The sequence below is a fragment of the Pseudophryne corroboree genome, chromosome 4, assembly GCF_028390025.1.
Source record: "Pseudophryne corroboree isolate aPseCor3 chromosome 4, aPseCor3.hap2, whole genome shotgun sequence".
NCBI lineage: Eukaryota > Metazoa > Chordata > Amphibia > Anura > Myobatrachidae > Pseudophryne > Pseudophryne corroboree.
Genome location: NC_086447.1, coordinates 255,290,715 through 255,303,785, shown reverse-complemented (window position 1 = coordinate 255,303,785; position 13,071 = coordinate 255,290,715). Strand labels below are relative to the sequence as shown.

Sequence of the window (13,071 nt, the reverse complement as noted above, 5' to 3'; positions counted from 1 at the left end):
TTAATTGAGGTCCTGTGTCCCCGCTACCAAATCCTATGTAGATTCCACTTCACTAGAAAAAGAATTTCCTAGTACAGTATGTACAAGGATGTTAACAAAAAACTAACTGTAATTAGTGTCCTCCTAAATGCCATTGTACCCACTATCCACTTAACCACATATGTGGACAAGCAGGACAGGGCAAATAAAAGATTATGTGACTGTGACAGCCCACTGGGTAGGTGTATTGCCTTCTGCAGCACCAACAACAGCATCAGCATCCAACAAATGCCAGCTCATTCAGAGGCTGGGTACTCTGTGTATCACCGGTATCATTGAGAGGCATACCACTAACAACCTCTTAGAAAAACTCAGGGAAAACACTGAAAAATGGCTTACCCCTCTTGGACTCTCCTCAGGATTAGTGATTTCTGACAATGCTACGAATATTGTGAAAGCATTACATCTGGGTGAATTCCAACACATCTCCTGTTTAGGTCACACAATTGATTAGGTGGTGCAAATTCTTTAAAAAAAATTAGATGTCAGTGTAGAAGATGCTCTCTATGGCCCAAAAAAATTTCAGGACATTTTCGACATTCAGCAAGTGCCTGACGAAGATTGCAGCAAAGGTTGAATTTGCCCTGCCATCAGCTAAAGCAAAAGGTAGTAACTAAATGGAATTCTACCCTTTATATGCTTCAGCGGATGGAGGAGAAGCAAAAGGCCATCCAAGGTTACACAACGACCTATTACATAGGGAAAGGAGGGAGAATGTACCTTACTCAAGTGCAGTGGAGAATACTTTCCATGTTGTGCAAGGTTCTCAAACCCTTTGAAGTTGCCATATGTGAAGTTAGTTCAGACACTGTCAGTTTGAGTTACCAGTTTGAGTTAGGTAATTCCCCTTATTATACTCTTGGAAAAGCAGCTGGAGAAACTGAAGAAGGACCTGAAACAAAGCGGTTCCACTAAGCATGTCGGACTTATAGATCAAGCCCTTTATTTGCTTCGCCAGTATCCAAAAGTCGTCAATCTTTTGAAATATCTATATTTTGGCGGTCCTAGGTTTAAATTGTACATTGTATCTTTCTTTCCAATGGACATACATCTGAAGAGATGCACAGAGCTGTTGGTGAGCAAATTGTCAGCTGAAGTGGAACAACACAGCACTTCAACACGGCAACATCTCATCCTTCAGTTTCTCTGGCAACTTTGGCTGCTAGGAAAAAATAAATTTGCCTAAGAGACTCACTGGTGGTGATGCTGATCAGCCAGCAAAATTTTTGACATTTGGTCCAGACTGAAGGAACTGCCTACAATTAGTGACATGTCCACTGTGACTGCATATGATATGGCCCGGCATGGACTTCCCACAAGGCAACCTAGGGGCCCTGTGGGTACCAAGAGGCCCTTGGAAGGACCCCACAAAGAAATCTAGTCTTTCCAAAATGTTCCCAGGGTAGCACTGCACAACTACCGCAAGACATCATGACATCACGCAGACTTGCCCGTACCCCCAGAGTCTCGTTGTCTGCACTGTGTATGTTAGGTAATTGTAATATACATGTAATATAAGGCAATTCTGTTCACTTTCCACCTACCATAAAAATAAATCCTATAGAGTAATAAAAACAAAAGGTGGTATGTGTGTGTGTGGGTGGGGGGCTGTATGATAATACCAATTACCAACATCTATTAATCTACCAACATCTATAAATTAGTTTCTAACTTGTGAAATTACCCTGGCCCCCCCAGTAATGTCATTGTTAGGTAGGCAGCCAGAGCTTGCAGTGTGGAAATGTATATGAAAGCCCTGTGCCACATAGCCCAAGAGAGATTAGCCCACCATAGTCTGTGGCAATAAAGCATCGCCATTATTACATGTCATAGTCACTAAGCAAGGCAGAGTCCCACACATTACTGTGCATGTACCCTAACCCACCACACCACAAGCTCTTAGTGTCCACACCACACCACTCCCACTGCAGATCCACCTCGCAGCAACCTTTAATCCCCAGCACTCTTTCATATCATGCTTGCATGTTATATACTGTATGAGGATGAGGAGAAGCGGGGGGAGGGTCCGCCTTTATTCAACTAAGAGGGAAAAACTGAGGGTTAGGGGTTATGGTATAGTTTTATGCATCCTGGATTTACAGATCTAAATATATTTGTGTAGATTCAGGCCCTGGCCCAAAGAGTACAGTTTTCAACTGCTGTGTACCCTCCAACATTTATATTAAAAAAACAGTACACTCGACTCATGGGGTCGGGCCACGGTTAAAGGGATGTGGCCATGTGTAAAAGGGGCATGGTTACCGGTAAAGGGGCATGAGACTGGCCTGCTGCTGCAGCTACAAGGAAGACGGAGCCGACTGTCAGCTCACCATCAATGCGGGAGTCTGTCCCCACAGTGTTGCTGTAGCCACACAGAGGACGGAGCCGCCTTTTACTTCACCGGCACTGCAGGAGTCTGTGCCCACAGCGCTGCTATTGGGATGCCCAGAATCCGGTACATATCGGTACAGCCCCATTTGCTGGTACAGACTGTTAAAAAACAGTATGGTACCGGCCAAAGCGTTACAGTTAGTGGGTATGTGTATAAGGTGGAATTGCAGACTCCTTTATACTCTCATCAATAAACCTACCTCTAGTCCAGTCCAAGAAATATAAGGTCCTGAACCAATAATCCTGAGAATGCAGCCTATCGACTTTCTAGGGACTAGTGACAATATTGCTAGGCCATGTTCTTTGATAAGATGAGAAATGTTTGGAGACACAAAATGATTTCATCCATTGAGTGTGGGCAGTCGGTTTACTTAGATGTAACACAGGTTTCAAGTCTACTTCCAAAAGACCTAGGGCCTGATTCAGATTTGTACACAATGCCGATGTTCACGCAACTGAGCGATTATTGGTAGAGTTCGCACACGCCGTGATTGCACTACGCATGCACCAAGGTACTTTTGTGATGTCACTCGCAATAAGGAATAAAAATATAGTGCTGTGGATTGCTTGAAGGAGGAGGGCCCAAACCAGTATCTTGCCTTGGGCCCCATGAGGTCTAAATCCGGCTCTGGATATGATCACCACTCAAAGAATGGTTGATAATTATTTTAGTGATTGCATCCAAATAGGCATGTCAGACAGTCTGTATCACTACTGGCAGGAAACTAATGCAATTTGGAGGCCCTTGCACAAACTGGCTTCGCTTTACTTAAGTTGCCCCCCTCCAGTGTGTACTCAGAGTTTTCAGTGCAGCTTGAACAGTGAACCTTGTTAGCGATCAGCGTAGGAGATTATTTCCCCAAAATGTGGAAAAGATGATGTTCATCAAAATGAATTACAAATTCCATGAACAAGACCTTTACCGGCAATTACATCCAAAAAATACAGCAGCGGGGACAAATTAATAGTGTGTGAAGAAGAGGATGTGCTTACTGATGGGGGTGAGGAATCGGATGATGATGATGATGATGACGAAGGCGACATCTTGCCCATGTAGAGCCAGTTTGTGTATGCAGAGACCATATTCAGTATGTTTTGCGGCAGCCCAAATAAATAAATAATTTCAGACACAAGTGGTAGTCCCTGTCTCTGAAGTGATTGGTTTGTTAAACTGTGCATGTCCTGTTTAATATATACAACATAAGGGTTATATACAACATATATACGTATTATGTACAACATAAGGACAATTCCATCTTGCACCTCTTTTCTTTTGTAGACGACAAACATTTTCACAGTTTATTAAAGAGCTACCCTGTCTGCCACTGCAGTGCCATTCTGTTTCCTAGATGTGCCATGTTGAAAGTTTAAGTGCCACTTGTTTGTGCTGCCCACTGCTGTCGCTTATGGCCTAAACAGGATGAAAACAATATTGTGAGCTGTCAGTCAAAATTGACTGGAAATTAGTGGAAATTAATGTTATTGAGGTTAATAATAATGTAGGAACAAAAATAGACCAACCATTCCGTGATTTGAGAAGCTGATTTGATTTTTGTAAAACAAATACAGATCCAAAACCCACAAGGGTGGTTTTGGCAAAACCAAATATAGATCCAAAGCATGACGGAGATACACGTGACGGCACACATACCTAGTTAAAAGTTGACAGCTAGCTCCTGGCTGAAGGGGAGCAGACCTAAGGCTGGATAAGTAGAAAAGCATCTATTCTCAGGGTAAGATAAATTAATTTTAAGTCAATGGAGGGTGGTACAAATTCTAAGGTCAGACTTTCAGTCTCCAATTGTACCACCTAGGGAATTTGGCAGTTCCCAAAAAGATGCCACTACTGTGTTGAAATCAATAGTAAAATGACTTAAGACCGCTAAAGAAAAACAATAGATATACAAGCAAAGTAAAAAAATTTGAATAAATTAAAATAAGTTGTATTTTAAAATGCCAGCAATAAATTAAGGTATCATTGATGTTCAAGCAATTGATCAACTGCCTCTGTCCATTTTTTTTAGACATCCAACAGGTAATAATTTATTATTTTGAAATAAGCAAAAATCATACTTATTACCATTATGCAGCATCTGTTGTTTTATTACCAAAAATATGTTATATAGGAGTTGACAGGAGTTGACCTGGATTACAAAAAGGAATATTGCATTTCTGTTATCAGACTGAGTGATCTGCCTCTCCCTTTTGTACCAGTGGAAAAGCTGGAACTATAATGAAACATGAAAACATTTATTCTGGTCCTTGAACATTGAACAATTCGCATTCTTAAATTATTCAAGCCCTGGGGAATCAGATACAGTATGTAATACCAGCCCAAATCTAAACATGTATTTTGTGTTTTTAGAAAAAGAATGATGAACTAAATTTAAACAGCAACCAGAAAGGCAGACAAGTGTTCCAGCTCTGATAAAACTTTAATCACAAGGTGATGATGTGAGCTAACATCCATTTCAGAATGGTGATGCTTTGTCAGTAACTTTCCATCTGGTCTTTGTTGGGGATGCAGTATCAGTCTTTGATGTCCCTTATAAAAGAAGGTCCAATTTCTTATGTGTTTTCATGTTCCGTTCAGCTTCTGATGGATCCAAGAACTTTGGGCAGAGAACCTGGCTCTAAACCAATGGAATTAGAGGAAATTACAACCAAAATTTCTGAACTAGACAAGTGGAGAACAATATTCAGCTCCAAGGGGTAAGACTATCACTCATAAGTGGGTATAATTACTTTTACCGCAATGTTTCAGTATTAGAAGGCTCAGATAAGACAAAATCATTATTCAGAGCATCTAACAGTTATTTTTATTGTTTGCAGGTTGGAAATCAGCAACCCAATATATCAGGTAATCTCTGCTAGTTTACGTACCTTGATGATTTACATAGTTGCAAAAACTACAAACTTTGGGGCACATGTATTAAGCCTGGAGAAGTGATAAAGCACCAGCCAATCAGCTCCTAACTGTCATTTTTCAAACCCATAATGATTGGCTGGTGCATTATCACCTTCCACTTATCACTGCTTTATCACTTCTCCAGGCTTAATACATCGGCCCCTTTTTGTGAAGTTGACACTCAATATGCAGTAAGTGAAGGGAATGTATCACCAGTAAAACAGCATATTTTAATAAGGATATAAGTTAATTGGAATATGAAGAACTTTTTTCTTGGAAGATATTTTACCTTTGTATCTATGCAACAATCCCTTCTCTTCAAGTACTATATACTAAAAGTACTATGTTCTAAAAGTCCTTGAATGTAGACTAAAGAGCATAATAGAATCTCTAGCAATCACTATTCAATGGTTCCAATAGAAATATAGATAACCTTAAAGCATGTCTGTGCAACTGTTGCTGTGCAATTTTAAAATAATATGCTTTTCAACTTATTTGGTTATGCTGTATATCCTGAGATGTCTGCCAAATGTCTCCAAGCGGAAGGACAACTTTTCTGAGTGACATATTTCTATGATTCCGTTGTCTGAGCATCATTTACCAAACTAAAGGTTTTGGTCCTTAGATTTTCAGAAAAATCTTGGCATTGTAATTGGTTGCTTCATTTCTGAGTTATGTGTCAAAATATCCACCTGCCATTTACAATGCATCACCATTGTGCTCTGGAAAATGTGACAGTTGGTGAACTCTCCCTGTACACCTGTTGGGTGGTCTCCTAATGGGGTAAGAAGGGGTAAAAAGTTTAGCACAGCAAACCTTTGCCAGGTTGAAACTGGTCACATCAGTTAGTCTATATATCAATAGCAGAAGATCGACTTTTATGAGTGACATACAATACTGTACAAAAGTTGCTGCAAAGTAAGAATGCTTTCAAAAGTAGAAGTGTTAATAGTATATTTTTATCAATTAACAAAATACAATGTGAATGAACAGAAGAGAAGTCTAAATCAAATCAATATTTGGTGTGACTACCCTTTGCATTTAAAACAGCATCAGTGCTTCAAGGTACGCTTACAAGTGTATGATTAACCAAACAGGTGATAATGATCATCATTTTCATATGTAGGTTGAAACACAGTCATTAACTGAAACAAAAATAGCTGTGTAGTAGACTTAAAACTGGGTGAGGAACAGCCAAACTCTGCTACAAAGGTGAGGTTATGGAAGGCCATTTCATGTAACAGGTCATACGCCATGGCAAGACTGGGCACAGCAACAAGACATAAGGCAGGTATACTGCATCAACAATATCTCTTCCAGGCAAGGATTTGCAGACTGGGGTTTCAAGATGTGCTGTTCAAGCTCTTTTGAAGAAGCACAAAGAAATGCCAATGCTGAGGATCGTAGATGAAGTGGTCGGCCAAGGAAACTTAGTGCATCGGATGAAAGACACATCATATGCTCACTTCCCTTCAAAATCAGAATATGTCCAGCAGCGCCATCAGCTCAGAACTGGCAGAAATCCGTGAGACCCGGGTAGACCCATCTACTGTTCAAAGAAGTCTGGCCAGAAGTGGTCTTCATGGAAGAATTGTGGCCAATAAGTCATAACTTTGACGTGGAAACAAGGACAAGCGACTCAACTATGCATGAAAACATAGAAACTGGGGTGTAGAAAAATGGCTGCAGGTGGTCTGGGCTGAGGAGTCAAAATATTTAATATTTGGCTGTAACAGGAAGCAGTTCCAAGCCAAAGGGCTGGAGAGCGGTAAAGTAATGAGTGTCAGCAGGCAACAGTGAAGCATGGTTCCTTGCAAGTTTTGGGCCGAATGCTGGGACCCCCCATGACTTCTGTCACTGAAGGTCCCGCCAGCCAATCAGGGAGAGCCACGTCATGGCGCTCTCCTGATTGGCTGTGCACTCCTAGCCTGTCAATCAGGAGAAGCGCTTGCTAGAATGGAGGAGAGCGCTCCTCCATTCTACCCAATGATGGGAACTTTGCTGTCTGCTGTAAACCGCGAGGTTAATTGGGGTCACTCTTGTGGGTGACCCCAATTAACTTCACGGACTACCTCAAACCGCAAAGTTCCCATCATTGGGTAGAATGGAGAAGCGCTCTCCTCCATTCTAGCCAGTGCATTCCTCCTGATTGACAGGCTAGGAGTGCACAGCCAATCAGGAGAGCGCCATGGCGTGGCACTCCCTGATTGGCTGGCGGGACCTTCAGTGACAGAAGTCATGGCGGGTCCCGGCATTTGGGGAAAGGGGTTCCATGTGTAAACATGGAACCCCTTTAGTGGCGTGGATCGGGTTTCCGGTTTGTTATTTTATTCAAGTCCCTGAATTACGTCGGATAAGAAGAGGACAGATCTACACTGGATTGGTTGTAAGTATAATTTTTAATTGACAGGTACCCCGTGGATTCTACTTGACAAGGGTCCGAGGGGCTCCGTGGGACACTAGGTAAGTATGTGAGTGTGTAAGTGTGCATTTATGTAAATTTATGCTTTACTTTCACGGTGTGTGTGTTGTGTTGTTTTTTGGGTATTTTTTGTTGTTGTAGAACTACAGGTACCAGCGGGCCCGTTATTTCCCTACATGCTGGTACTTGTGGTTCTCCAAGTACCAGCTTGTGGGGGAGGCTTGCTGGGACTTGTAGTTCTACAACAACAAAACAATATTCTTATTTTTACACAAAGGCTGTCAGCCTCCCATCCACCGCCCACAGATGGGGGGGACAGCCTCGGGATTCACCCCTGGTCCTTGGGTGCCTGGAGGGGGGGGGACCCTTGATTTAAGGGGTCTCACTCCTCCAGGGAACCCTGGCCAGGGGTGACTAGTTGGGGGGGGGTAATGCCACGGCCGCAGGGACCTATATAAAAGTGTCCCCCGGCTGTGGCATTATCTCTCTGGCTAGTGGAGCCCGGTGCTGGTTTAAAAAATACGGGAGAACCCTACATCTTTTGTCCCCCATATTTTTTGAACCAGGACTGGACGCAGAGCCCAGTGCTGGTTGTATAAATATGGGGGAACCCTACGCATTTTTCCCCCTGTATTTTTACAACCAGCGCCGGCTCAAAGAGCCCGAGGCTGGTTATACATAGGAGGGGGACACCACACAATTTTTTTTTTACATTTTTAACCTAAACAGACCCTTTCCCACAGATAAGCATGCACGGATCTCACTGATCCGTGCATGACTATCCAAACACGCCAGGAAAAAGCAGGTCTATTTTTTTTCTGCTTTTTTTTACAAGTCGCTAAAAAATACGTCAGCAATCGAACATTCACGGATAAACATCAAAATACGAATGAATAGTAAATTACCGTGTTGTATAAATAAACAGGCGCGTTTGACCGATGGTCTAGTCATTCGTATTTCTGCCCTTTGCCGTGAAAACCATTACGAATAGCCCCAACACTGCCGTGATTTGTGCTTAGTAAATTCCCGTGTTGCCACTTAGATGAAAAAAAAAAAAAACTCGAACAAAATCGGGACTTTAGTAAATAAACCCCCTGGTATCATAGTAAGATGGTGCTCCCTTTAGTCTGTTCCATTATTGTCCAGGTAGAATAAATGATTGTAGAAAAGGGCACTCAGTCATAATGGCAAGTATTAAAAAAACCATATAAATGTATTTTCATTTCATTTTCAGAAATGTGTCCTCAAGAAAATCACAAAAATGGTGGTTCAGCCCAGAAAATACAAATAGCTTCATATAAAACACTTATAGTACAATCAGTGCCACAATAATCAGTCCAGTGGAAAAAATCTTTAAAAAGGTAAGGTTAACTTATCAGTCTTCAGTCCATCAACCTCGGTCAGTTAATGACCGTTCAAGACCCCTGCATCATGTCACTGCCACCTTTCCTTAGTGTAGAGCCATCTGAGCTCATTTGTATTTTCTGGGCTCAGCCACCATTTTTTGGGATTTTCTGGAGGACCCATTTGTGGCTGAAAATAAATGTATATGTTTTTTTTCAATACTTGCCATTATGACTGAGTGCCCTTTTCTACAATTATATATATATATATATATATATATATATATATATATAACAACAATATTCAATCCCTGCGCTGCATGTCCGTGTTTTCCAGAGTCTCTTTGAAACAATTGTCCCAGTGCTGCTCAATCCAGCTCCCAGCCAGGGAGCAAACGGTATTGGTGCTAAAACAAATCAGGAGAGTGCACTGGTAAATGTAAAATCATTCAATTTATATAGAAAAAAGCAATATCCACATACATTGCAGTTAAAACTTCCAAGCTCAGTAACATTCACAAGACCGTCAGCGTTCTGCTCAGTCGAGCTGGAACTCTCTCGCCGGCTTCGGACCCGGCGTGTGACGTCACAACGTCCACAGCAAGTAGCCACGCCATACTTGCTGTGGACGTTGTGAGGTCACCCGCTGGGTCCGGAGTCGGCGAGAGAGTTCCAGCTCGACTGAGCAGAACGCTGACGGTCTTGTAAATGTTACTGAGCTTGGAAGTTTTAACTGCAATGTATGTGGATATTGCTTTTTTCTATATAAAGTGAATGATTTTACATTTACCAGTGCGCTCTCCTGATTTGTTTTAGCATATATATATATATATATATATATATTTGTGTGTGTGTGTGTAAATTTTGGCGTTATGAGGTTTCCTAATCCTGCGATAAGCGGTGATAGAAACCACACCTACAGTATCGCCATGTCTTAGTAAATAGATTTAATGGGGGGAATCTAATTGTTTTACATTTTGGCTGAGCGCCCAATTTCCTATCTAAAGTGACAGTAAATCGCTAGTCGCAATTCAGTTGTTTTTTTTTGCCACGTAAAATATCTAAACGCGACCAAAGTGTTGGGTGCGACGAGAAAAGTACAGTTTTGGCTCCCATATGGATCACTTTTTGTTCATTTTAGGACGCCAGCAAGGGGGGCTGCGAGTTGACACACTGTAGGACAGGCAGCCAGGCCCAGTGCTACCCGCTCAGCAAAGGGATGCAAACCAGGTAGGCGCCAGCCAGGAGAGGCACCCTCCCTGCTTTGCATCCCCGCTGCTGCACTGGCCTGTCCCCGCTGCTGCTGTGCCTGTCACACTGTAGGACAGGCAGCAGCGCCGGCAGCTTAAAGTCCCCTCTTCCCCTCCCGTGACAGTCAGTCATTGTGCAGAACAGCGGGACCTAAAAGTGGCGGGGCTACATGGAATGGAGGGGCAGAGCTGCATGGGACCAGGCTGTAGGCAGCCTGCTACTACACAGGAGATAATGAGCTGTTCCAGCAGACAGACTTCCTTAGGTAAGCGTGGATGGAAAGAGTTGGTGACTGAGAGAAAGTGTGTGAGTATCTGTGTATGTATGTGTGTGTGTGCATATATGTGAATGTGTGTGTGTATCTGTATGTGTATGTTTGACTATGTGGGCATAAAGTGTCACTGCTGTGGGGGTGTTATATGTGTAAGCATCACTGCTACAGGTGGGCGTTATATGTGTCAGCGTCACTGCTACAGGGGGGCGTTATATGTGTAAGCGTCACTGCTACAGGGGGTGTTATACATGTAAGCGTCACTACTACAGGTGGGCGTTACATGTGTAAGCGTCACTGCTCCAGGGGGGGCGTTATATGTGTAAGCATCACTGCTACAGGCGGCGTTATATGTGTAAGCATCATTGCTACAGGGGAGGGTTATATCTATAAGCGTCACTGCTACAGGGGTGTTATATGTTTAAGCGTCACTGCTACAGGGGGGCGTTATATGTTTAAGCGTCACTGCTACAAGGGGGCGTTACATGTATAAGCATCATTGCTTCGGGGGGTGTTATATTTTTTAAAGGTCCCGGCTACAAGGGCGTTATATGTTTAAGCGTCACTGCTACGGGAGTCATTATATGTGTAAGCGTCACTGCTACAGGGGAGCATTATATCTGTAAGCGTCACTGCTACAGGGGCGTTATATGTGTAAGTGTCACTGCTACAGGGGTGCATTATATGTGTAAGCATCACTGCTACAGTGGGCGTTATATGTTTAAGCGTCGCTGCTACAGGGGGGTGTAACATGTCTAAGCGTCACTGCTACGGGGGCGTTATATTTTTAAGCGTCCCTGCTACGGGGCATTATATGTTTATGCGTCACTGCTACGGGAGTCATTATATGTTTAAGTGTCACTGCTACAGGGGCGTTATATGTGTAAGCATCACTGCTACAGGGGCGTTATATGTGTAAGCATAACTGCTGCAGGGGGTGTTATATGTGTAAGCATCACTGCTACAGTGGGTGTTACATGTATAAGCGTCGCTGCCACAGGGGGGTGTTATATGTCTGAGCGTCACTGCTACAGGGGGGCGTTATATGTTTAAGCGTCACTGCTACAGGGTTGCGTTATATGTTTAAGCATCACTGCTACGGAAGCATTACATGTCTAAGCGTCACTGCATATAGGGAGTGTTACATGTCTAAGCATCACTGCTACAGGGAGCATTATATGTGTAAGTGTCACTACTACAGGGAGCGTTATATGTTTAAGCGGCACTGCTACAGGGTGCGTTGTGTGTGTAAGCATCACTGCTACAGAGGGTGTTTCGTGTATAAGCGGCACTGCTACAGGAGGCATTATGTGTATAAGCGGTGTCACTACTGGGAGCATTATGTATAAGCGGCGTTACTACTGGGGCATTACTTATAAGTGGCGCCACTACTGCGGGCCTTATGTGTATAAGTGGCACCACAACTGGGTGCATTATGTATAAGCATCACTACTACTTGTATAATGTGAATAAGATTCTGCTACTGTGTGGCAGAATTTGAAATGGTGATGCTATTGTATGGCCATTCCTCTTCCTTGTAAGACCACACCCCTGTTTTGGTGCGGCCCAAAGGCGTGTGCTGTCCCTTTGTAAAGTATGAGAGGGTGCAAATGTATAGTTTGCAGGGGGGCGCCGAACACCCTAGCACTGGCCCTGCACACACATTTACAGCTTTGTAATGAGACACAACTTGTAATGAAAATTAAGCCAAATGTTTAACACCAAACACATTTTGTATGCATTAATGAGTGCTAAAAGGTTTATGTGTAGAAATAAACTTCAATGGTCAAAATATTATTATTTTTTCTAAAGTTGCTAATGTCCCATACCAGCTGGTGTTGACATTTTTTTTTCTCTTTGGAACCGTGCTAGTCCTGGCTGCCATAGTGCAAGTGACTTAGCTTATCTGTTAAACAAGGGTGATCATGTCTTGTTATCTGGTAATCGAGAAGAGTTGGGAAGGCAGTATCCAGACACACACAGGTAGAGAGGCCGCATTTTCCTATCAGACATCTAAAGTGCCTTCAGCTCTGACTTCTTTTGTTACATTGTTATTATGAATGAATGTGCAAAAGTGCTTCCAAACGGAGATGCTGCAAAATTAAGTTACATTGAGTTACTACAGGAAGACATCAGGAAGAGACCAATAGTAAGTGGCAGCCATTATTGTGAGTTGTTTATTATACATTATGTTCATTTTATACTGTAGCACTGTAATTAATAATTCTGTTTATAGACTGGAATAATTGTGCATTTTCCATATTGTGAAGATATATAGTAATGAATAATAAAAAGCATAATCATTATATTGTATATAGACTTGAGCTTTGTGATTAGTTATTAAGTTGTAAGATGGAAAAATAAATTCATACATGTTTTATTGGGATCTGGAAATCTTAACATTCTGACAGCTGACTGGAAAATGTTATATTGATATAGCATTACT

General features: G+C 42.4%; 1 protein-coding gene across 4 annotated transcripts in view; it reads left to right on the top strand.

Moving 5' to 3' along the window:
* Nucleotides 1-13,071, top strand: part of MINDY4B (MINDY family member 4B) — a 162,797-nt gene that overhangs the window by 35,854 nt on the left and 113,872 nt on the right. For 3 of the 4 annotated variants that reach the window (XM_063916052.1, XM_063916049.1, XM_063916050.1), the window contains 2 exons: nucleotides 5,024-5,142; nucleotides 5,263-5,290. In XM_063916052.1, coding sequence (XP_063772122.1) covers nucleotides 5,030-5,142; nucleotides 5,263-5,290 — 141 coding nt within the window. In that variant the 5' untranslated portion in view covers nucleotides 5,024-5,029. Of the gene's footprint in view, nucleotides 1-4,806; nucleotides 4,877-5,023; nucleotides 5,143-5,262; nucleotides 5,291-13,071 lie in introns of those variants that run through there. The other variant, XM_063916051.1, reaches the window with a different exon arrangement.